Source organism: Bos indicus, chromosome 18 (assembly GCF_029378745.1).
Source record: "Bos indicus isolate NIAB-ARS_2022 breed Sahiwal x Tharparkar chromosome 18, NIAB-ARS_B.indTharparkar_mat_pri_1.0, whole genome shotgun sequence".
NCBI lineage: Eukaryota > Metazoa > Chordata > Mammalia > Artiodactyla > Bovidae > Bos > Bos indicus.
In genome coordinates this window covers 14,317,074-14,339,140 of record NC_091777.1, presented here as the reverse complement: position 1 = coordinate 14,339,140, position 22,067 = coordinate 14,317,074, and the positions used below count along the sequence as shown (strand labels likewise).

Sequence of the window (22,067 nt, the reverse complement as noted above, 5' to 3'; positions counted from 1 at the left end):
AGCGGGGCGGGCCGGGGAACGGGTAGTGGGGGCGGCGGGGGTCGGGGCCGGCGGGCAAAGTTTGACTCACGCTTGATCTGCCGGGGGTTGCTCTGTTTCCTCCTGGACATGTCTCCGGCGCCGCGCGCCCTCCCGGCGGCCGCCTCTAGCCCCTGGTGGGCGGCGGCGGGCGGCGGGGGCGCGGCGGGGCCGCGGGGCGGCTCATGCCCCCGGCCCCTCGGCTCCACGGCCGCCCCGGCCCGCGCCCCCAGCCCGCCGCGTCCGGCCCGGCGCCGCTGAGGAGGCCGGAGTCTAGTCCCTGCTGTACGGCCGCGCAGACCGCCGGGGGCGGCGGGCGGCGGGCTGCTGTCGGCTTCTCCGCTCCCGCGCAGACGCCGCCGCCGCCGCCGCCGCCGCCGCCGCTCCGCTCTTCTCAATGGAACCTGCGGGTAGCGCGCGGCGGACCTGGCGGCCTCTGCCAGGGCGCTCGGGGCGTGGGGGCGGGGCGTGCGCGTCACGGCGCCGCGCCTCCGGGCCCGCCCCCGCCTCTGGCCCCGCCCCGTCGCCGAGTCCGGCCCTTATCTCCGCCCGTCGCCCCGCCTCCTGACCCTCCTCTGGCTCCGGCCCCGCCTTCATCCCCGCCCCCAGAGCCGCGCTCCGCTCCCCCAGCGCAGCGCGCGCAAGCCCCCGGGCGGTCTTGCTTCCTCGCGGCCTTGGCCTCTCCCCGCCTCGGCTGGCCCCGCCCCGACACCCTGGCTCGCCCTCTTGCTTCCTCGCTGAAATGGTCCCGCCCCGCCTTCTGGCCCCGCCCCCAGGGAGCTGGCCCCGGCCCTGGGTGAACCTGTGGCCTCCTCCACACCTCTTTTGGCCCTGCTGCTTTGTCCCCAGGCCTGGCTCAGACTCTGCGACCCAATACACTCCGCCGCTCCGGATCACCGCGCCCGACCGGGCTCAAGCTCTCTCTAGACCCGCCCCCCGATGCCAGCCCCACCCCAAGCCTGACCTGACCTGGTTCGGCCCCTAAACTCCGAGGCTCCGCCCAGAGCACACCCCAAAGCCTGGGCTCCGCTCACCGCTCCATCACTCCGCCCCGCTGCTCTATAATTCCGCCTTCAGGGCCTCTGACCCGCCCAGAACTCCTAGGCTCTGCGACCACCCTCCTCGGCCCGCCGGGTAGGGGACAATGAGGGCCGGGTCAAGCAGCCCGAGGCCTTGACGTCCCACATTGCCTGGGACCAGATTTGGGGTGTGGAGCCGGCTCTGGCACGGTGGGGATTCCGCCCAAGACTGGTGGAAGCAGCATCCGAGGGGTTCGCCACCTCCCGTGACCATAGCCCCAGATGGAGAGCGAGGGACTTCGGACCCTCCTCCCTTGGACTCAGATCTGGCTGGAAATCCGGGAGGCCGCAGAATCCAGCGGCCTGTGCTTGCTCCCCGCCCCCTCGCAGCAGCCCCCAGGCGTTGCCCCTCTGGGTCTCTCCTTCCCAGGCCGTGCCTTTCCAGGACGCCCCTGCTGGAGGCCCAGGAAGTAGAAAGGAGCGAGGTTCCCACGGTCAGTACTGCCCGTTCCAGCCGTGGACACGGAGGCCAGCCCTTCTGTCCTTTGGAATATGTTCATGGGATCCCAGAGGCCCCCCACTTTCCAGGAGGCTCAAGGTCACACAGCATCAGAGTCGTCCCTGGGAGCTCAACTGTATTCCTTTAATATTCTTGGCCTGCATTTGGTGCCTGCCCTCACCCCACCGTCCCCAACCCCATATTCGCAAGAAATAGGAAGTTAGCAGGGGCCAGAGGCTAAGGGGAAGAGCTTTGCAAACAGGGTGTCTGGATGCCTGTCTGCAAAGCTGGACTCACCCACCTGATGGCAGGTGATCCTCACAGTGATGTGTGGGGGCTGCCTGGGTGCTGAGCACTCTGCCCTGAGACCCCCTCATTCTGTCTGACTCCTGTTGCCTTTGCCCTTCCCCATAGAAGACAAACAATTCGCCCCCAGGACCTGGGCACTCTCCCCTGCTGCTGCTGCTCTCAGGAGGGCAGGAGGTTGGCAGGTGGGGCATAAGGTTGAGGTCCCCCCAGGATAAGCCACTGCCCCTGGACAGGCCAGAACACTGAGGCCAGGAGGCCAAGAGACCTGGCTGGAGTCATGAGCTTGCCCACTCTTCCCACTCCCTGCCCAGAGCCAATGGGTACAGCCTTCCTGCAGCTGCCATGGTGCTGTACCCCTTCTCTGCGGAGTATGCGGCCCATAATTGACTGGTTCACTCAGCCCAGGGCTCCCACTATGTCTGTCAATGAGACAAGGGACTCCACCTGTCTGGGTTTCCCATTGGGCCTGCTGCCTTCCCAAAGTGGGGAGCCTCTTTACAGTATGGGCACCTGGCAGACAGAGGGATCCCTGGAAGAGGTGGCCACGAACTGGACCTCTGCCAGGTTTGAGGCTCCATGCACAGCAAGTGGCACCCAGGTTGCTACCACTGCTGGAGTGGCTGGAGGTCTGTGTGGAGGAGGGTTCTGAGGGTCAGCAAGAGCAGAAGAACCAGGACCAGTTAGTGATGCCTGATCCCTGCGGGGATGGGGGTGGGGCGTCCCTTGTGGCTCAGTGGTAAAGAATCTGCCTGCAATGCAGGAGACTGTTCGATCCCTCAATGGGGAAGATCCCCTGGAGGAGGGAATGGCAATCCACTCCAGTATTCTTGTCTAGAGAATCCCATGGTTAAGAGGAGTCTGGCAGGCTACAGTCCACGGGGTTGCAGAGAGTCAGACATGACTGAGTACGCATGTTGAGGGTGAGGGGAGAGAGGGCTGGCAGCACTTCAGGCTACTTTAGGCTCCCGAGACCCCCATTGCCTAGGGACTTAGGGGCAGGGGCAGGTCAGAAACAGAACCTGCTGACCAGGACCCATTTCATAATTCTCAGGGCTCAGTGGAAAGTGAAAATGTGGAGCCCCTTGTTCAAAAATCAAACATTTTCATGCAGCCTCAGAGGAACCTTAAACCAAGGGTAGGGTTCCATGCACCTGTGCCGGTTACCTACCTGTGATACGCCATGACAGCCTTGACTCAGGCCCGCACCAGGGAACTTTGCTTCCATGCTCTGCCCCCTCTGTCTGCCTTGCAAGGGCTGTTATTCTCACTACTGCAAAGATAATGACACTGCAGGTTGCTCGTGACCAATGGCGGGGTCACTGGACCTCACTCAGACAGGCCATGACACCCTCCACAGAGCTCTATTGATCACGACAATAAACTGAGGAAAGAGGAGCAAGGAATGCTGAAGGAAGGAAGGCCTGGCTTAGCACAGAGCAGAAGTCACCACCTTTGCCTGGGGAAGTCAAAGAAGGCTGACTGGAGGAGGCGTCATCTCTGTGGGGTTCAGCAGGAGTCCCTGATCAGAGTGGAGAGGGGCTGCCTCGGGGTCCTACCGGCCACCTGCATTCCTTGTTGGGAGTGTCACAATTCACATCCAAACATCACTGGTGGAGGTCCACCTGGATGTTCGCAACACCCTTCCCTGGAGCTGGGAAGGGCTCGGCGTGGAGCTCAGCTGCCCCGACCACAGCCTGGCTGTTTCCTGCTTTGCTGGATTTCAAGCCCTAATAACAGCCTGTAGGCCCTGGAGAAGGTTCCAAGGGTATCTGGGCCCAGGAAAGGCTCTTGGGGACAGCTCTGGGTGCCCACACTAGGGCCATATCATTATCAGCATCACTAACCTTTCCCTGGTCCTTTTTAGGGCCGGTTCATGGTCTCTCATGGCATCCTGTCCTAGCAACCATCTGGTGGTCCCCTTGGCAGGAAGTGGCAGGGCTGGGCCTAGGATACAGCATCAAGGCTGTCATGGTGATAATGACATTGAGGCTCAGAGTGACCCTACAGCTCGGAAATGGTCATGATTCCTGTATCCCGGGCAGTCGCAGGGCAGAGCTCACGTTCTTAACCCTGGCTGGGCCCTGGGAGAACAAGGTTCAAATCTTGGCTCTGCCACATAGGAGGCCATGACCCTGAGCAAGTCCTTAAGCTGTCAGGCTCTTGGTTTCCTCATCTGTCAGTGGGGTGGGCAGGACCCTCTAGTCTCGATGCTGCTGTGGCTCCAGGCTCACGTCTGCTCCACCTCTGCTTTGTGCGCTGGCGGTCTGGGGGCCTGCTGATGGGCTTGCTCTGTGCTGCCCTGTCCCAGGGGGACTGCCCGGGAGCGGGCAGTGGCTGTGGGTGGGGAGAGGGCTGATTGTGGCACTTCCCACATAGCAGGCTCTGTACTGGTTGTTAGGTGATGACCAAGGGAGCCACAGAATGCTCTAGAAACTTAAGCTGGACACTGAAGGATGAAGATGACTCAGGAAAGAGTGGTGGGAGAAAGGCATTCTCAGCTTAGGGAGGAGCAGGGGCAAAGGCTCAGAAGGGCTGGACAGGCTGGGAGGAGTGTGTCCCTAGCCCAGGCCAGGTGAGGGGCTCTGCCTGCCAGGCTGCACTGGAAGTCCTCTTTCTGCCTCACTGTCCCCACCAGTGTCCCTGACCGCACCTCCTTATAGCCCTAAGAGGCCCCTTGGGGACTCTGCCATCATCCCCACCCAGCTCCAAGCCTCCCTCACCCACCAGCCTGACTGCTGCTGGCCCCACAGCCACCCCTGCCCCACTGCAGGGTGAAGCCAGTGGGACGTCCCCAAAGCAACTGCGATAATCTCAGCCCTCCCCCCTTAGTCCTCCTCTGAACCTCCCTGAACAGGTCCAGGCGTCCTGCGGCCCCACACGCTGTTCCTGCCACTAGACGCACCCTTCCCTCCCACTGCCCACCCACTTTCCCTCCCTCGGGGAGGCCCTGATTGCTTCCGGCCCCTCTCTGGTCCAGCCTGCAGGGCCCAGGGTGCCTTTTCTGCAGTTCTCAGCACTCTGTTGCCTCACATGTGGGGTGAGGGCAGAGAGCTGCAGAGGGTTCCTCAGTGCCAGGCCTTGCGCCAAGCACTGTCTGAAGAAGGGACTCTTAGAATTCCTATTTGCCAGACAAGGAAACTGAGGCTCAGAGAAGTGAAGTCACCCCCACCCCACCTGCCACACAGCAGGTGAGCAGCAGAGCCTCCCTTGGAGATCCACAGCTGCTGCTCCAGCATGGCCCCTGGTGGCTGCCCTGTGGGGAAGGGGGCCCAGGACTTGCTCCCCCACCGCCCGTCAGCCCCAGGCCCTGGAGCCCTGGGCAGTCATGCCAGGGGCCCACGCCAACACTTGTCAACACTGGCTCTGTGAAGGGTTTAATCAACTTCTTGTTTCAAGGGGGGGATAATGAGTTTTAAGCAACACGTGATACCACAAGGAGGTCACACAGCAGCGAGGATGTCAAAATAAATTAAGCTAGGGATCAGAGGCGGCCTGCAGGACGGGCAGGGGAGGAGCCGGGCAACGCAAGGGACAGCTGGATGCCACCCTGAGGTGTCGGGGGCAGGCTGCTGCGGGGGGCTGGGCTGGCTCTGGCCTGGGGGATGGGCTCAGGTGTTCCCTGTCTGAGGGGAGCAGAGGGCGGGACTCAGCTGGTCCCCTCTGGGCTCAGTGAGACTCTCTGAAACAGCATCTCTAACAAGCCACGCCCTCTGAGGCCCCGGGACACATGGGTTCTGCCTGGACACTGTCCTGAGGGGTTAGTGACCCACCCCTTCATGCAGCTGCCCAGGTGTGGCCTATTTACCAGCCTGTGCAGACAGGAAATGTTATCTGGACATTTCCGAAGGAAGAGAGTAGGGTTCAGGAAGCTCACACTTCCCCGTCCGCCCCTTCCTTCTCCCTCCCGCTTCCTCCCACTCCAGCACTGGCGGTACAACCGTGGACAGCACACAGAGTCCAGCGGCCGGGCAGCAGCCAGGATCAGTGAGTGGGCCGTGGGCACCCCAGGGCAAACATGCGGCCTCGGGCCTGGGCACTGGGGTGCAGCTGTCATCTTAGCAGGTGATTAGGAAGGCCGAAGATAGGAGGTGCCATCTGAGTAAAGCCCCGAAGGAGGAGAGGGAGGGAGCCAAGTGGACGGCATGGGGAGAGGCTCTGGCCAGAGCCAGTAAGCCCCAGCACTTAGCCCTCGGAGGGAGCCCGAGAGTCAGGGCTGGACGGGTCTCTGGTGACCGCTGCGCTCAGAGGGGACGGTGAGACCCCTGGCACTTGCCCTCCTGCCTGGGCCCAGCAGTGTGCCTGAGTCTCTCATAGCTGAGACCGAGGTGTGTTCAGGCCCAGCTAAACCTAGGGAGGGCCCTGTCTGCATCCTCTCTCGGCCAGGGGCTCCACGGAGGAGGCCGGTGGCCTTGAGCTGCAGCCCACAAGGCCAGGCCATCTGGTCAGGGAGGCAGACATTGGCCTGTGGGAAGGGGCTGTGGCCTTGGGTGCCCAGGCCCAGGAGGGAAGGCTTGGCATGGCTGCTTCTGGGCAGTGGTCTTGCAGCCACAGCAGTGGACCCGCTGGCCACCCACCAGACAGGCAGAGAAATGGGGTCTCACGGGGTGCAGCCTCAGGCTCAAGACCAGAGCCCACCGCAGCACATTTTCAGGTGACATGGACAGGACCCACAGCCTCCAGGTCCTGTCCCCCCACGGTGGTGCTTGGAGGGATCCTGGTGACACAGACCCGGCCCATCCCTGATGGCCCTCTCTGTGGGACCCCGGATGTACGGATTCTTCTGTCTGTATGAGCATGGCCTTCTACACCCTCTCCCTGGGAGGCTGGGTTCTCTGAGCCGTCTGTGGCCCCGAAGCCTAGGCAAGCCCATCCTAAGGACGTTCTCCAGCCATTCCCAGTGGATATGCCCTCTGGCCGCCCAGGCAAGCCTCCCCCTTCACGGGGTCTGGGGATGGGGCCCAGGGATGGGGCCGGCTGCATGCTCCACCGCCAGCTCTTTCCCTCCTGCAGCCCTATCCCCCATGCCCAGGCAGACCCCTGCGTGTTCCCCCACCTGTCCCCGCCACCTGCCCCTCCTCACCTGGTCCCAGGCACCATCTTCTCTCCGGCCCCATGTCCAGACTGGTGGGGCCAAGGGGTCACTGGGGTCAGGCTTCGGGACCTGGTGGAGTGCAGTTGTCAGATACAGCATTCACGTGACCTTGCTGCTGACCCTCAGGCTCCCCTGCTCCTTGCCCCCTGCCTGGCAGCTCTGGGGGTGCAGTAGTCTCAGGGTGAGGGACACTCTGGCTTCCTAGAGGGGGTGAGCCAGGCCGTTGAGGTCCAGGCAGAAGGGCCTGTGGGCCTGTGGGGGCCGGGCTCTGCCTCCTCGGGTCCTCAGGGAGCCGTGGCCCCTGAACAGGGTCTGTGCCTACCAAATCCTCTCCCACTCTGTCCGGCCCGCTCTCACAGCCCACACGGGGCCCTTCAGGATGCCCACCCTGGATCCCTCGCTCGGGCCAGTTCCCACAGATGTGCCCAGAATCAGTCAGGTGTGTGGTTGTGTGTGTGGGTGCTTGTGTGTGTGGTATGTGTGGTTATGTGTATGTATGTGGCTGTGTGTATGGCTGTCTGTGGTTGTGTGTGTGTGGCTGTGTGTGTGGGTGCTTGTGTATGGTTGTGTGTGGTTGTGGGTGTGTGGTTGTATGTGTGGCTGTCTCTGGTTGTGTGTGTGGTTGTATGTGTGCTGTGTGTGTGTGGTGGTCTGTGTGGGTTCTTGTGTGTGGCTGTGTGTGTGGGTGCTTGTGTATTGTTGTGGGTGTGTGGTTGTGTGTGTGGCTGTCTGTGGTTGTATGTGTGGTTGTCTGCGTGGCTGTCTGTGGTTGTATGTGTGTGGCTGTGTGGGTGGGTGCTTGTATGTGTGGTTGTGTGTATGTATGTGGCTGTGTGTGTGGCTGTCTGTGGTTGTATGTGTGTGGCTGTGTGGGTGGGTGCTAGTGTGTAGTTGTGTGTGTGGGTGCTTGTGTATGGTTGTGTGTGTGTGAGGTTGTATGCGTGGCTGTCTGTGGTTGTGTGAGGCCTGGGAACAGTGCACCCGTGTGTGCTGTGAGCTTATCTCAGCCCGTTGGTGAGGACGAGGGTGCCTCGTGTACCTGTGATGTGTGCGTGTGGTACCTGAGCTGCCCTGGCCCCGCTGAGCTGGCGAATGCTGCCACCTGCTGGCCAGGCTGCCACTGTCCACACACTGGGGCTTGCAGCCCTGCTGTGGACTCAGCACCCAGGAGGGCAGGTTCACTCATGTCCTGCCCCTAAGACTAGAGCTGAGGGGTCCCTGATGTTGTGAGCCTCAGCACCCATGGGCACGTGACCATGCAGAGCACCAGGCTCACCCCCTCCCCTGCCAATCACAGCCTATGGCAGGGCCTGGACACCCCATCGTGCTTCCAGGGACATGGAGGCTGGCCCGAGGCTGACCGAGGCATGGCGAGCCGGGCAGGGGCACCCAGTGCTGCAGACCTGGCCGATCCCACAAGGTGTCCACCACCAAGTCCCAGGACGGTGTTTCTCAAGTGCGACTCTGAGCCGATTCCACCCACTGCAACCCCAACCCCCAGCTAGCACCCCTTGTCAGCTGCTGGTTTGTTCCGCAGCCCACAGTAGGTGTGTGCCAGACAGAGGGAGGCAGCCTGCTGGGCAGGGGGCATCGATGGGAGGGGCTGAGACTGAGGGCAAGGACCTGGGCAGGGTGTCCCTGGTGGATGGAAGTGCGGGGCCAGGGCCTGGTGGGACAAGGGGAGTGGTGGGGTGGGTGGGGCTGTGGGCAAGGTGGTCCCTGCGCCATGTGCAGGACCTGTCTCCCTGTGGATGGCGTGGCTCCCCTCCCACTGTCCAGCAGGTGTGGTTGGGGGCCTGCTCTGAGAGAGGCACCCCCACTCTGCCCCCACCAAGCCTGGGCAGCTGTCAGGGACCGGACAGGGATCTGCTGCCCTCCAAGTACTTGTCCCAGACACAGGGGTCTCTGGAGGCATCTTCAGGACTCAGGGTCCCTAGGGGTCAGAGCCTGTAGTGGGGGAAGGTCTCTGGGTCTGGTGCCCCCTGCTGTCTCTGCTGCCCTCCGATTCCCTAACCCAGAGGGGCCCACAGCACTGAGGTGTTATCTTCGCCGGGTAAACAGGTCTGGGACCTGGTGGGACCGCTGCCCTACCAGTAGGCTCTGCAGGGCCAGGTGACCCTGGGGCAGGACGAGGGTGGCAGCTCGGTGGGGCAGCAGGGTGGGGCTGGCGGGAGGACAGAGGCCACGGCGGAGGCACCCTGTGACAACAGTGGGCATATATTTGACAGCACGGATTGCTACGGTTTTTACAGTACAACCTCAGAGCCCCCCCCCGGGTTTATTCATCAGCACTAAAGAGGCACTCTGAGTGGCACACACACCTTCTACAAAAAAAGGCAGTTTGGGCTTGATTTGGTCTCTTTCAAAATATCAAAATTAGAACTTTTGACATACACACTGTACCTAAGGTTAAAATGAAGAAACAGAACAAAACAAACCACAAACCTCAGAGACACCTAAGGACAGAAGGTAGCCTCTCCCCACCTCCTGCCCCCGTGAAGACACGGTTCTGTAAAAAGGACATGTGTGCCGGCCCCTGGGTCGGGTCAGTGCATGAGCCGGCCTTGAGGGTCCCATCTGGCTGCTCCGACCTGACTGCGGGGCTGGAGCCGCACGCAGGCGGCTTGGAGCCAGTCAGGGCTTCTTGGGCCGCTGGTGCCTTGGGCAGCCTGCATGTCCCCTAGCACCTCTTGGTCCGACCCCATCCCCCAGGTAAAACAAATCAAGGAAGCCTATATTCACATTACATGAAAATAGCACCAGAAACTTCAGAGTAAAATTGCTCATACTTGCAGCAGAGAGCTCTGTGTAGGAGGCAGGCTCTAGAGAGGGCAACTGCGGAGGCTGGGGTGGAGGTGGTGGGGGTGGAGATGGAGGACCAGGGGTCAAGGTGCACTAGAAACCAGCTTTTCTGTCAGCAGCACGGACAGTGGCTGGCACAACCCTGTGGTCAGAGGCCTGTTGTGCTCTGTAGGGCTGGGCAGCTCAGAGATGGCTCTTTGGCCCCCATCTGATTTCTAGGGTCGCTTTGGAATTCCAGCAACAGCAGCAACGACTCTAAGATGGAAGCTGCCACCATCTGACTGGTGGCTGCCTCAACTTACTTCTTGTTAGATGACAAGGGTTGGGGGGCCCTGTGGAAACCTTCAAACCGAGGGGTTCTGTGGCATACTGGGCCTTAACTGTGGGGCAAATGGGGCTGGGGGGATGAGCCACTCTCTCCTTAACTTCTTGGTACTGGATAAACAGCTGCATGGCCTCAAAGAGGCTGCAGCTGGCCCAGCCCTCACCCTCACCTACCAGCTAGAAAGGGATTGCTGTCCACCCCAGGCTCTGCTCAAGGCATCAGAGTTGCAGCTCTAACACTAAAGTCTGAGTATTTTCATGGTACATCAGATGAATTAAGATGTGGCCACCAGACAACTCTCAGACGACTGGAGCTCCTCAAAAAAGACCAGGGTCCCCCATTTGCGAGTTCATCCCCAATCCCACTCCCAGGCACTTGCTGGCTCCTATAAATTACTCAGAAGAGTCCTTTTTCAAAGGGATCTTGAAACTGGTTAGTCTCTGACCGAACAGCTGGCTGAGGAGGTGGCTCTGGGACTCGGCTGTGCGGCAGGCCCGGGGGTTAGGGGGTTCTGCACTGTGGAGAGCCCCACCCTTCCTGGGGGGCCTGTGTAGAGGTCTTGTCTGGGGGAGGGCCTTGCTCAGCCCCTCCTTGCTGCATCTGAGGTCCCCGTGGGCATGGCTGGGCTCCCGCTTCTGCACCTCTGAGGGCTGAGGGAGCATCGAGCTGTTCTGGCTACTGGACTTGGGCTTGGGTTTGGGCTTGGCGGGGATCACACGGCTGGGAGTTGCCTGCTTCCGGGGGGCCCGGGGGGGTTTGTCAGGGGCTGAGGGGCCTTTGCCCAGGCTCCCCACACCTTCGCTCCTGGCTGGCTCCGGGGCCCGGCCTTTTCTCTTCTTCTCACTGCTGTCTGCGTCCTCCCTGGGGCCCAGGCTCCCTCGCAGCCCCTGGCCACCAGCTTCCCTTGGCCCCTTGGGGTAGCCTTTGGCTAGGGCTCGAGGGAGGGCCTTGTCTGGGGCGGGGCCCTGGCCTGGGCAGTCGGGCTTGGCTGGGGTGGTGGCTGTCTCGCTTTGGAGCCGCCCGCTGGCTGGCTGGGGCTGGCTGCCGCCCACTGCCTTGGTGCCCTGCCGGGGGCCTCCAGCACCCTGGAAGCCTGGCTTGGCTTTGAGGGCGGTGGGCTTCAGCCTCTCCTCAGTGCCACGGGGGAGTTCTCCGGGCACTGGGCTGGCTACCGCCTTCTTCAGTTGTCCTGGGATCTTGGGTGCTTTGTTGGGGGTGGATGAGCTTGACCTGTCCTTTGATAAACTCCCACAGCCCCTAGGCTTGGGGGCACTGCCTCTGTGGGAGGGGCCCCCTGTTGCCCCTGCAGGCACCAAGAGACACGTGGACACCTGCTTCTCCTTCCAGAGCAGAGAGGGGGCTTCTGGGTGATGGTCAGGGGCACATTTTCCAGGTGCACTTGGGGTCCTGTGTTTCCCTGAGAGCGGGCCAGCTGCCCTCTTTTCCTCTACCTCGTGGTCTGCGGCCCCCAGCCGGGGTAGAGAGCCTCCCAGCGGGAAAGCCTTCTGGAGGAGGTGCTCAGGGCTGCCTGGGGAGGCCTCATCCTCGGAGCTCTCCAGGGCCTGGTCCGGCTTGTGACCATCTTTGCCACCAGCCGAGGCCGCTGGAAAAGGAGACAAGGATGGGGGCAGGAGCTCCTGGTGGCCTAGAGGGTCTATGGGCCTCTCTGGAGTCCCGGGCTGCCCGGCGGTGATGCTGGGAGCTGCCTCTGGGCAGGGCTGGAGCAGGGCTGGGAGGGACCCCTCATTCGGGGTGGGGCTGCTGCCCTGGGACAGAGGCCCGTCCGTGCTGGACCTGGCGGGGCTGCCGGGAGCGGCCACCCTGCGCCGTTTGCTAGGCAGCGTGCCCTCTCGGGCAGAAGCCTTCCGCCCGGGGGCTCCGGGCCTCCTCACGCCGCGGAATGTGAAGGGCTGCTGCCCTTTCCTCCGGTGTTTGTCCATGTGCCGGTCGAACTGCTCCTTTTTGGCGAAGGTGTAGTTGCAGGAGCTGCAGACGAAGGACCGCTTGCTGATGTGCGTGACGTTGGCGCAGAGCTCGCAGGCGTACAGCGGCGTGTGCGCCAGCTCCAGCTCCCCGCTCACCCCGTGCTCACTGCCCAGGTGCGCGCGCAGCTCCTGGTGCTCCGGGTAGACGCGCGGGCACTGCGGGCACAGGTAGACGCGCTGCGGGCTGTGCACCGCCAGGTGGCGCTGCAGCTTGAAGGGCTTGGGGAACCGCTTCCCGCAGTGGTGGCAGTCGCGGGCCGGATCCTTGCAGTCCTGGTGCACCGGGACGGCCGGGAGCGGGGGCTCGCCGTGGGGATGAGCTTCGGGGGACGCGCCGCCGGCTGGGGCGGGGCGCGCGCAGGCGGACGGGCTGCCCTGCGCCGAGGCGCCGACTGCGTCGCAGCCGCGACTGCGGGCCTGGGGCCTCGGCCGCTCCCTAGGCAACGCCTTCCTGGCTCCCGCGTTCGGCCCCGACGACTCTGCGCAGCCCCCACCTACCTTGCCGGCGACGGAGCGCTTGCCTCGGTGGGATCTGGAGGCCTGCCCCGCGATGCCGCTCAGGAAGTGCGTGACCACGCCGCCGCCCTCCCAGCATGCGGGCAGGTCCTCCAGTGACCGCCGCGCCTGCCCCTTGCGGGCGAAGCGCACGGCGTGTTCCCGCAGGTGCTCGTTGTACATCCAGACGTCGGCCACCTCCCGCAGGCACATGCCGCAGGCCCACAGCCCCGCCTTGCTCTGCACGTGCTTCTCCAGCAGGTGCTCCCGGAGCAGCTCCCGGGAGCCGAACCTGCGCTCCACGCACATGTAGCAGGTGGGGGGAGGGGAGGGGCTGTGGGCCAGCTTGTGCAGGTCCAGCTCGCCCAGGCCGTGGAAGCGCTGGAAACACACCCTGCACTTGTAGGATGCTCTCCTGGCCTTGGCATGCTGGCCTTCGCCTGCGGCCTTTCTTGCCCCGTCCGCCTCCTCCGTCCTGCTTCGTGGGCCTTGGGAACCTGCCGTAGCCTTGACATCCAAGAAGCTGGTGCTGGGGAGACCCACAGGGTCTTCACAGGGTCCCAGGAAGCTCAGGTCCTGTAGCTCCAGTTTGGTGCCGAGCATCTCCAGGTCCGCGGCACTCCTGGGCACCCCGCCGTCGTAGTGCTCTCGCTCCAGGTTGGGGGGCTCAGGGCTCGCATCTCCTAGAGAAGAGGTAACCTCGTCCTCCGGGGCCTGAAGTTCCAGGCCTCGCCAAGCTGCCGGGACCATGTGTAACTTGGGGATGTTTTCCGACGGATGGTCCTCGGCGCGGCAGGGCTTCGTCTCCAGGTGGGGCTCTAGGGCCCACAGGCTGGGGCCTGGGGCCCAGGGGTCAATGCCTGGAACCTTGCTGTTGAGGAAGCCCTCCAGGAGGAAGGACTCAGGCAGATCGGTGGCCTCATCACCCCATGGGTCCTCATGGGACAGGCAGAGCGAGCCAGAGTCGCTTAGGTCTGTGGGCAGGCGGGCAGAGGGCAGAGTGACACTGCCCCCTACCTGGCCACTGGGCTCCACCCGGGGTGGGGGCTTCGATTTTTTACAGCGCTTCCCATAGACACGGGGGTTCTTCTTCCGAGCCAAGCGGTCTCCCAGGGGGAAGAGCTGGGAGAAAGAGGCCTCATCATCCAACAAGCTCAGAGGGTCCCCGCGCTCCGGGCTGGGAGGTTTAGGGGCCGTGCCCTCCTGCTCTGGGACCCCCTCTGCTGGGCTGTGCAGGGGGGCCTGGGAGCAAGGACTGCTGATGGTGCCACCTGCTTCAGAACCACGAGTCTCAGGGGGGCCCCGGGGGAGCCCATGCTCCTCCAAGACACTGTGCCCCAATCTGCTGTCAGCCTCTCTGCTGTCCCCTGCAGGCTTAGCCCCAGTCACCCTCAGTGGCTCTTCACAGATGCCAGATGTCCTGGTCTCTCTGGGTCCCCCACACCCTCCTGCCAGGGCTGCCTTCTGCTCCCCTGGCCCTTCCCCTGGAGGCGCTCCCTCCACCATCCTTGAACAGGCCACCCAGTCCCCAGGTGGCTTCTGTGCAGGTGTCTCCTCCAGGTCCATGGCCGCAGGAGACAACTGCGTGGCCTTGGTCTCTTGCTCTGTCTTGGGTGAGAGGCGGCAGCAGTTGGCAGCAGAGGTGGATGGACTCCAGCAGCTTCTGTCTGGAGTCACATTGGCAGGGGCCTGGGGATTGCTCTCCTCCCGGAACCTTCTCGCTCTGGGCTTCCTAGCTTTCTTGTTAGATTTCCCCTCTGACTCACTGGGGAAATCTGTGTGTGGTCTGCCGCGCCTCTGGCCCCCGCCTTTCTCTGCCTGTTTGGGTCGGAGCTCTTCCCTCCCCAGCCGGTCCTGTTTTCTGGGCTCTGCAGGCTTCACGTCCACTCCTTGCCTGATTGTATCTGGGGTGTGTGGCTCCCAGCTTGGTGGACAGCCTGGAGCTCCCAGAAGGCTGAGCCCCTGCCTGAGCCCCTTGGATGTCTCGGGACCCAGGGCATCCTCAGGAGGTGTAGAGCCACAAACAGGGGGCGGCTCCCCGGCCTGGCTGGGGTCTCCCACCAAGCGCCCAGCTTCCTCCTTCCCCAGAGCTCTGCGACTCTTCTTCCCGGGGCGGTGGCACATCTGGGGAGCAGGTTGGGGCGCTGGGCTTGGCTGGGACGTAGCACCCTTGTGCAGCCCATGCTTCCTGGCTCGGTGGCGGCTCAGGCCTGGCCCGGAGCGGAAGGAAGCTGAGCAGACCTCACAGGTCACCGGCCGCCCACTGGGGGCTCCGCCCCTCCAGTGGCCATTCTCGGTGAACACCGGCTTCTTTTTAAAGCCACGCGGCTTCTGTCTGAGGTCCTGGGGACTGAGGGCATCTGCCTGGGGTCTCTGGTGGAGGGCACATTGGGGGAAGTGGGCTCTGGAGTCGCTGGTTGTGCTGCCTGGGCAGAGCTCTGTGGGAGGGCACATCACTGGCACACCCCTGGCGCCAGCCTCGGACGCCTTGGTAATGGCAGGGAGCCTGGCCCCAGGCGTCTCCAGGCTCTCCTGTCCTCGGAGGCTGGCCAGAGCCTTGCCTTCTTGGCAAGTGTGGGGATCTGGCCACATGGCCCCCCGTGTGGAAGGGTCAGTGGGCACAGTGGTGACACCCTGGCCTTCCCTGTTGCCTAGGGGTTTGGAGGAGGAGCCTGTGGGCACCCCATCTGGGTGCGTGATGGGCAGAACTCCCCTGGGGTCTGGCCACTCAGCCCTGGGACCTCTGAGTGCCCCAAGGCCATCTGTGATGGGGACGCTGGGCAGGGCAGCAGCCTTGACAGTCGCTCCCGGGGTGCTGACTGTTGTTGGGTGGGGAGGGGTGGCATGGGCAGGGGAGTCCCTTGGCCTCTCTTTTCTGGAAGCTTCTAGGGTTTTTGACACATGACCTCCAGGGCGGGCCCCTCCATGGGCGGCACTGATGACACTGACGAAGCTGGGCTCCTTGGGAGGGTCTTCCAGGGGGCTGCCGTCCCCCAGGAGAGGGTGGTGAGCCGGGCTTTCCTTGAGGCCATGGTGGCTTGTCTTCAAAGAGGGGGACACTGCCAGGGGTGCTACAGTGCATGTGGTTGCTGGGCTGCGCTCGGCCCCTTCTGGAGGTGTCCAGGTGGGAGAAGAGGCCGACAGAAGCTGAGAGCTGGCAGCGCCCCTGTGGGATGGAGATGCTGGGAGCAGTTCCCCGAGCTCCCCTGAAGGTGCCGCGGAAGGGCCTTCCTGGTGTAGGGGCTTCAGGCCGCAGGGATTGGAGGGGGCTGCAGAGGCGGACGAGGGGGTGCGGCTGGCCAGGTCCCTGGTGGGGGGCTCTGGGCTTTCCCCAGGGAACAGCAGATGCTTCCTAAGGCCTGGGCCAGCTGCCACCGCCTCCAGAGTCCAGTCCCGGGGCCTGTCTGGGGTGTGGGCTGCCACCAAAGCTGGGACTGAAGAGTCTGCCTCAGAGGAGGTGGGGCTTGGGGTGGCCTGTGCCTTGTTGCAAAGGCCCATGGCCACCCTGCTTCCCTGGAGCTGTGCCCCCAGCTGGTCTGCAGCCCCGACCAGCCCAGCTGGTGTGGTTTCAGGGTCGGCACTGGCTGTGGTGCAGCTGTCCGGTCCCCCTGGCCTCCCTTGGTCGCCTGGCTGCAGGTGTCCGGCTTCGGCTTGGCCCCTGGGCTTCCTGGCCTGGCCATGTGTACCTACATGTCCATCTTCGTCTGGCTCCAGCTGATGTCTGGCCACAGTGGTCATCTGCACGTCTCCCAGGGAGCCCAGGGCAGGGCTGTGGGCCACTGTCTCTCCTTCCTTGCCATCGCCTCCCACATCTGAGGGGTTGCTGTGCAGAGGGCTCTGGGCATCAGCAGTGGGGGTCACTCTTGAGCCCCGGGCATCATCTCCCCTCTCAGCCGCTCTGGCCACCAGGAGCTGCAGCTGATGAAGTGGGCTGGAGGCTGGGTTCTGGAGCCTCCCGCCCGGGCTGGGGTTGGGTATGGAGGCACAACTTGGAGAGACTCCCACTGGCACAAACTCCTCCTTGCCCTCAGGGACAGGGCCCGCTGTGACAGCGGGCAGGAGCTCTGTTCCTCCTGGCTCACCTGTGCTGCTCACAGAGTGTCCCCTGGGGGCACTGCTATGAATGGCAGCAGAAGGTGGGGTGGTGCCCAGAGGCAGAAGCTCGGCACCCCGATATGCCAAGCCAGGTGCTAGATGGGCAGTGGGGCTGCTGAATGCCTCCAGCTCCAGAGGATCCTGACAGGGCCCAGGTGCTTTGTGGGGTCCCGGGGAAACCCCCCCTCTTGGTGGGCGGGGAAGGAGCAGCGGGAGGCCTTGGCTATGTTGTGTTCCAGGGGCCCCGTGACCCTTAGGAAGCGAAGGTTCCAGGCTTGGGCTGCACTTTGCTAAACTCCCCACATCTGACATGGGGTCCGGTACGCAGACTTCCTGGCGGGCCCTTTGGCCCCCTTCAGCCCTGGGGAGCCTTGTCTTCGGGACTCTGGCTTTCTGCACTGATTGGAAACTGAGGCTGGCCCCCATGGGGCTGGAAGGACCCTGAGGAACCATGTCCTTGTGGGTGCTGGGGGCCAAGGGTGAGGGCCACTCCTCCTGGGGGCTCGCCAGGGCATCCCCTCTGGTGTCCACCCCCTCCCCGTGTGGACTTGAATCCCGGGGAGCAGTGTTGCTGGCCCTGCATGGCTCTCCCCGGGCCCCCTGTGGGCCTCTGCTCTGCAGCTGACTCTCCAGTTCCGTGACCAGCCGTTTGATCTCCAGCTCCTCCTCGGACAGGTCGCTGGTACTGGCAGTGCTACACTCGACAGACCTGGTGGGCAGAGCGCTGAGGCTGGCAGCCACAGGCCCTTCACTGGGACACTGCTGACTCAAAGTCTTTTCCGCCGAGAGGCCGGGAAAAAGGCCTGGGTGGCCAGGCGGCAACGGGGACACTTCCTCCAGCAGGGACCAGTCCCTTTCAGGCAGAAACGAGGGGTACGGTGGGTCTAGCTGGGGTTTCCTTGGGGGAAGAGCAGCACACGCACGCAGTGCAGGGGTGTCCCCACGCCCAGAGAGGCTGCCATAGGGCGGCGGGTCGAAGTTGTCCCTGGGCAGCCCCAAGGGGAGGGGCGTGGGCTCCAAGGCCAGTGCCGACTGGCCTCTGCCTGGGTCTGTGATGCCTGTGTAGGGCGGGCTCCTGGGCGGCTTTGGCTCTGGGGAACTGGCATCGTGGTTATCCTGGCAGAGGTGTGCCCTAATGGCTAGTGGGCTGTCTGGGGCTGAGGACCGGGAGCCCAGGTCTTCGTGGAAACAGCCGGCCAGGTCTTTGGGTCCAAGGAACAGCTCACTGTGGGGGCTGCTGTAGGGCTTAGGCCCCTTTCTGGCAGCTGGAGCCTCTATGGACTCTCCAAGACCAGGGGTCTTCACAAAGAGGGTGCTGGGGTCCAAGTGGACCATATGGACAGCGTTAGCGACAGGCACCAGTGATTCTCCGGATGGAGAGGCAGGCGGGTCCTCTCTGTCCTGGGAGGCGACTGGCTCCAAGCACCGACGTGCACCCAATGTGGGTGAGCTTGCGAGGGGCAGCCCTGCGTCCTCCCCGTGGAGCTGCGGTAGCTCTGGGGCTGAGGGGCAGGGGCCGCCTCCCCTGCAGGGAGCTGGAGAGGAGCCCGGAGCCTCCTTGTGAAGTTCCGTGGCATCAGGGGGAAGGCCGTCAACGACTTCAGGGGTCTCAGTGTCTTGAGGGAAGCCTGGAGGCGGATGGCTCTCCTCTACAGTCTTGGTGCCGATGAGATCCCGCAGGAGATGCTGGGGGCCCTTCTCCTCCAGGTCCACTCCAGCCTCTGGGCCATGCGATGGGCCCTGGGCCCCGGGACTCTGGCTGGGGCCTGGCCCAGGCCTGCCCGGCTCCTCGGGGCCCAGGTAGCCCCTGGACCTTGCAGCCTCCTGCTTCACCACCTTCCTGGGCTTCTGCTGCTGCCCGTCCTCTCTGACGCCTGGGGTCAAGTCCACTTCCTTCCTCTTCTCGCCCCGGCGCCATCGCCGGCCGCTGGGGCGGGGCCGGCCTCTGAAGCGGGAGCCAGGGGGCCGTGGTCCGTCCTCCTCCTCAGACTCGGAGGCGGCGCAGTCGCAGTGCTGGGGCCCGCCGTCTGCGGCGCCCGGGGCCGGGCCGCGCCCGCCTGCCCGGTTCTTCTGCTGCACGATCTTGTGGATGAGCTCCTTGCTCCAGGTGCCGCCCCGCGCCCGCCTCCGCCTGCAGTCCTGGCCGGGGGACAGTCGGAGGCGCCGGGAGCTCCTGGTCTCCACCAGCGGGGCCCGGCCCCCGGGGTCTGTGTGGCTCTTGGGGGCCTGGGTTCTGAGATCCCGCGGGCGGGCCTCAGCCCGGCCTTTCCTCCGTGGCCTCAGGCGGGTGGCCCTGGAGCCCCTGCCAGGCCTCTTGGTGGTGTTAACCGTGTCCAGCTCTTTCCGGAACAACTTGAACCGCTTTCCTCTCCTCTGCTGGCCAGCCAGGCTGGCCCCATCTGTCTCTGCAGGTGCTGGGCCCAGGGAGCGGGTTTTGGGCCTGGGGCCGGCCGGGTTGCCCCCATCCCCGGGCTGGCGGGGCTGGGTCTCCAGCGGGACATCCACTGCTGGGGGCAGGGCTGGGGCTGGGGCTTTGTTCTCTGGTGTCGCCCCCAGCCTGGCCTTGGGCGGCTGCCCGGCAGCGGAGCCCTTGGGGCCGGAAGGTTCCTCGTCGGTGAAGACGTCAATGAAGCTGCTGTCGATTTCGGGGTTGTCAGACTGGTACTCCAGGCCATTGAGCGCCTCCGTGATGAGGCTGTCCAGCTTGGCAGCGTCCTCCAGGTCCAGGTCCCCTGTGGGGAGTGGGAAGGGGGTGGCGGTGGGGCCAGGCAGGAAGCTCGTCCTCAGGGGGTCGTCTCTGCCATCAGGCCGGAGGTCTCCGCCCAGCAGGAAGGGAGCTGTCCTGGCATGGCTGAGCGGGCTTGGGGTCCTGCCAGCTGGCACTCTGGGGGGCGCGGGGAGCCCCGGGGGCTGCTGGTGGCTGTCCTGGGCCCTGGCTGGCAGCAGGCCACAGAACTGCCGGTGGCCCAGGAAGGCGGCCAGGCTGCTGTAGTTCCGGTCACACTGCCTGCAGGTGAGCAGCACGTCCAGCTGGTCCAGGCTGGCGCTGCTGAGGGGGAAGTGGTGGGCGGAGTAGGGGGGTGGCCCCTGGGGGAAGCCCTCCAGGCCCGCACTGCCCGCCTGGAGCCCCGAGCTGGGGAACGGGGTTTCCTCCAGCCCCTCTGTGGGGAAAGGGAAGGTCTTAGCTGGCTCTGGCTGGTAGTGGATGGGGAGGCTGTGCGAGGGCTCAGGGGACGGGAAGGGGCTGCCAGCTTCCTGAGGGTGAGGGGCTGGGTGGAAGAAGGCAGAGGGCACAAGCGGCCCGGGCACCTGGCTCTCGTCTGAGCTGGGGTTGGCTGGGCTGCTGGACAGTGGGGAGAGTGACGAGCAGGTGCTGCTGGCCGTGTGGGTGGCTGGCGAGGGCAGCGGGGACTCACTGGGGGAGGCTCCCACCACCCTGGGCGGGGGCAGGCCAGGGGGTCCCCGGGGTGAGGCCTGGGGCTGGGCTGCCCCAAAGAACAGGGGCTGGGCTCCTGGGTCCTTCAGCCCGTTGTAGGCAAACAGGCCAGGGGAGCCACTGCCGTGCTGGCCTGGGCTGTTTCTCAGGACGGCCAGCTTCTCACCCGGCCCGGGTGTCTTGCCCACAGCACCCAGGGCTCCCTGGCTGCCCCCCTGCCACTCAGGGGCCCCTGGGGGGAAGGGCAGCCGGTTCAGCATCTCCATTTGGTGGGGGCTGGGCCCGGTGGCCGGGAGCACCTGGGGCCAGGGCAGCGGGGGGCTCTGGGGCAGGCTGAGCCGCTGGCCTGGGCTGGGCTGGGCTTCGAAGAACGTGGTGGCTGGGGGACCGAGGGGAGGCGGAGGGTAAGGGGCTGGAGCGGGGTCCCACAGCGGGGGCAGTCTGGCGGTGGGGGGCCCTGAGGCGGCCAGCTCTGTGTCCCGAGGCCCTGGGCTGGTGCCCACCCCACTGGCTCCAGGGCTTCCATAGGCCTGCCCGGGAAACTGCCTCTGGGACAGGGAGTTTGGGGGCCCCCTGGGGCTCCCCAGCCCTTCGTGGGCAGAAGGAGGTCTCTCAGGGAGCACTTTGGTCATGTTCTCGTGCAAACCATCCTGGAAGGTGGCTGTGCTCTCCGAGAAGGGCTTGGGGGCCGGGGGAGCAGCACTAGGGGGAGGGGGCACACCGCCAAGGTCGCTGGGGGCCTCGAGGCTGCCGGGTCGGCTGGAGTAGCAGGGTGGGGGCGGGCGGGCTGGGCGGGCAGCCAGGGGGTAGGCCGGGCCCGTGCCCACCGCCTCTGGCCATGCCCCCCGAGGCTGGTGGAAGGCAAGCACCAGTGCCCGTTCGGGGTACTTGGGCCCGGCCGTGTCCTCCGGGAAGGGTCTCCGGCCAGCCCCGTGCAGCTCCGGGAAGGGGTACTGAAAGGCCGCCACCCCGGGGCTGCCGCCTTCGGGAAAGGGCTCCGGCTCAGTTGGGGGGACCCCAAAACTAGCACCTGGGAAGCTGTTCTCAGCTGGGGGAGGCCAGGCGTCAGCCCCACTGGCCTGGAATTCCAGGTAGGAGGCTGGCCGACAGGGGCTGGTGCCCCTGCTCTGGGGGGCCCTGAGGGGCGGGGGCCCGGGGGTGGCACTCGGTGAGGTATAGTTGGTGGAGGTAAAGCTGGAGGGGGTCTCCTGGAAGCACTTTTGGAAGCTGAGCTCCTCCGGGGCAGGGGAGGCCTCGGCCCTGGGATGGCCGGGCCTGAGACCGGCTCTGGTCCCTTGGCTTGGGGGCGCTTCTGCGTTTAGAGGCCGGAGGTCCTCGGGCTGCAGGCTCTCAGGGGTCTTCCCATCCAGGGCGGGTTTGGGCCTTGTGCTGGCGATGTTCAGACTGTAGAGCTGCTGAGGGCTGCCAGCCACCCTGCCTGCCCGCCGGACATGAGCCTGCATGAGGTTGCTTCCCGCTGGGGTTTGGGGGCTGCTGCCCTTGCTGGGGACGCTGCTCAGGGCCTGCGCTCTGGGGAGAGGGGCCTCGGTCAGCCCTTTCCCAGCCTGCTGCACCTGGGCCTTGGGGTCGTCCGTGGCCTGGGCCCTGCTCCCCATGGCCTTGGTGGTCCTGTTGGCCAGGGCACTGATCTCTCCGGGGGGCCGCAGGGGGCCTCCCGTGCCACTGGCCGCCGGGCAGGGCTGCAGGTCTCCGGTCATGGTTGGGGGTGGCGTTCCGAGGGGCTGCTCCCCAGGCATGGCCCCTCCGTCCTGGGCGCTAGGAGGATGCTGTGGTCCGAGGAGGGCCGCAGAAAGCGGGCTGGGCAGCCATCCTGGCCCCTCGAGGAGCCCTGGAGAAGCCTTCTTGCATGGTCCTGACTGGAGTCTGCAAGGAAAGGACAGAGTAAGTGGGGGACAGTGGCCTCTGTGGCTCCCGTAGTGGTGTGGCAGGCTAGAGCAGAAGTGGTGGGCACACAGCCTTCCCTTTTAGGGA

General features: G+C 64.7%; 2 protein-coding genes across 3 annotated transcripts in view; both read right to left on the bottom strand.

Moving 5' to 3' along the window:
• The window catches only part of ZFPM1 (zinc finger protein, FOG family member 1), a 61,736-nt gene extending 61,234 nt beyond the window's left edge, over positions 1-502 (bottom strand). For both annotated transcript variants that reach the window (XM_070770436.1, XM_070770437.1), the window contains exon 1: positions 71-502. In XM_070770436.1, the coding sequence (XP_070626537.1) occupies positions 71-110 (40 nt within the window). In that variant the 5' untranslated portion in view covers positions 111-502. The remainder of the gene's footprint in view (positions 1-70) is intronic.
• Positions 503-9,175: 8,673 nt separating this feature from the next.
• The window catches only part of ZNF469 (zinc finger protein 469), a 251,894-nt gene continuing 239,002 nt past the window's right edge, over positions 9,176-22,067 (bottom strand). The window contains exon 5 of the mRNA XM_070770435.1: positions 9,176-21,959. Within this exon, the coding sequence (XP_070626536.1) occupies positions 10,457-21,832 (11,376 nt within the window). The 5' untranslated portion in view covers positions 21,833-21,959 and the 3' untranslated portion in view covers positions 9,176-10,456. The remainder of the gene's footprint in view (positions 21,960-22,067) is intronic.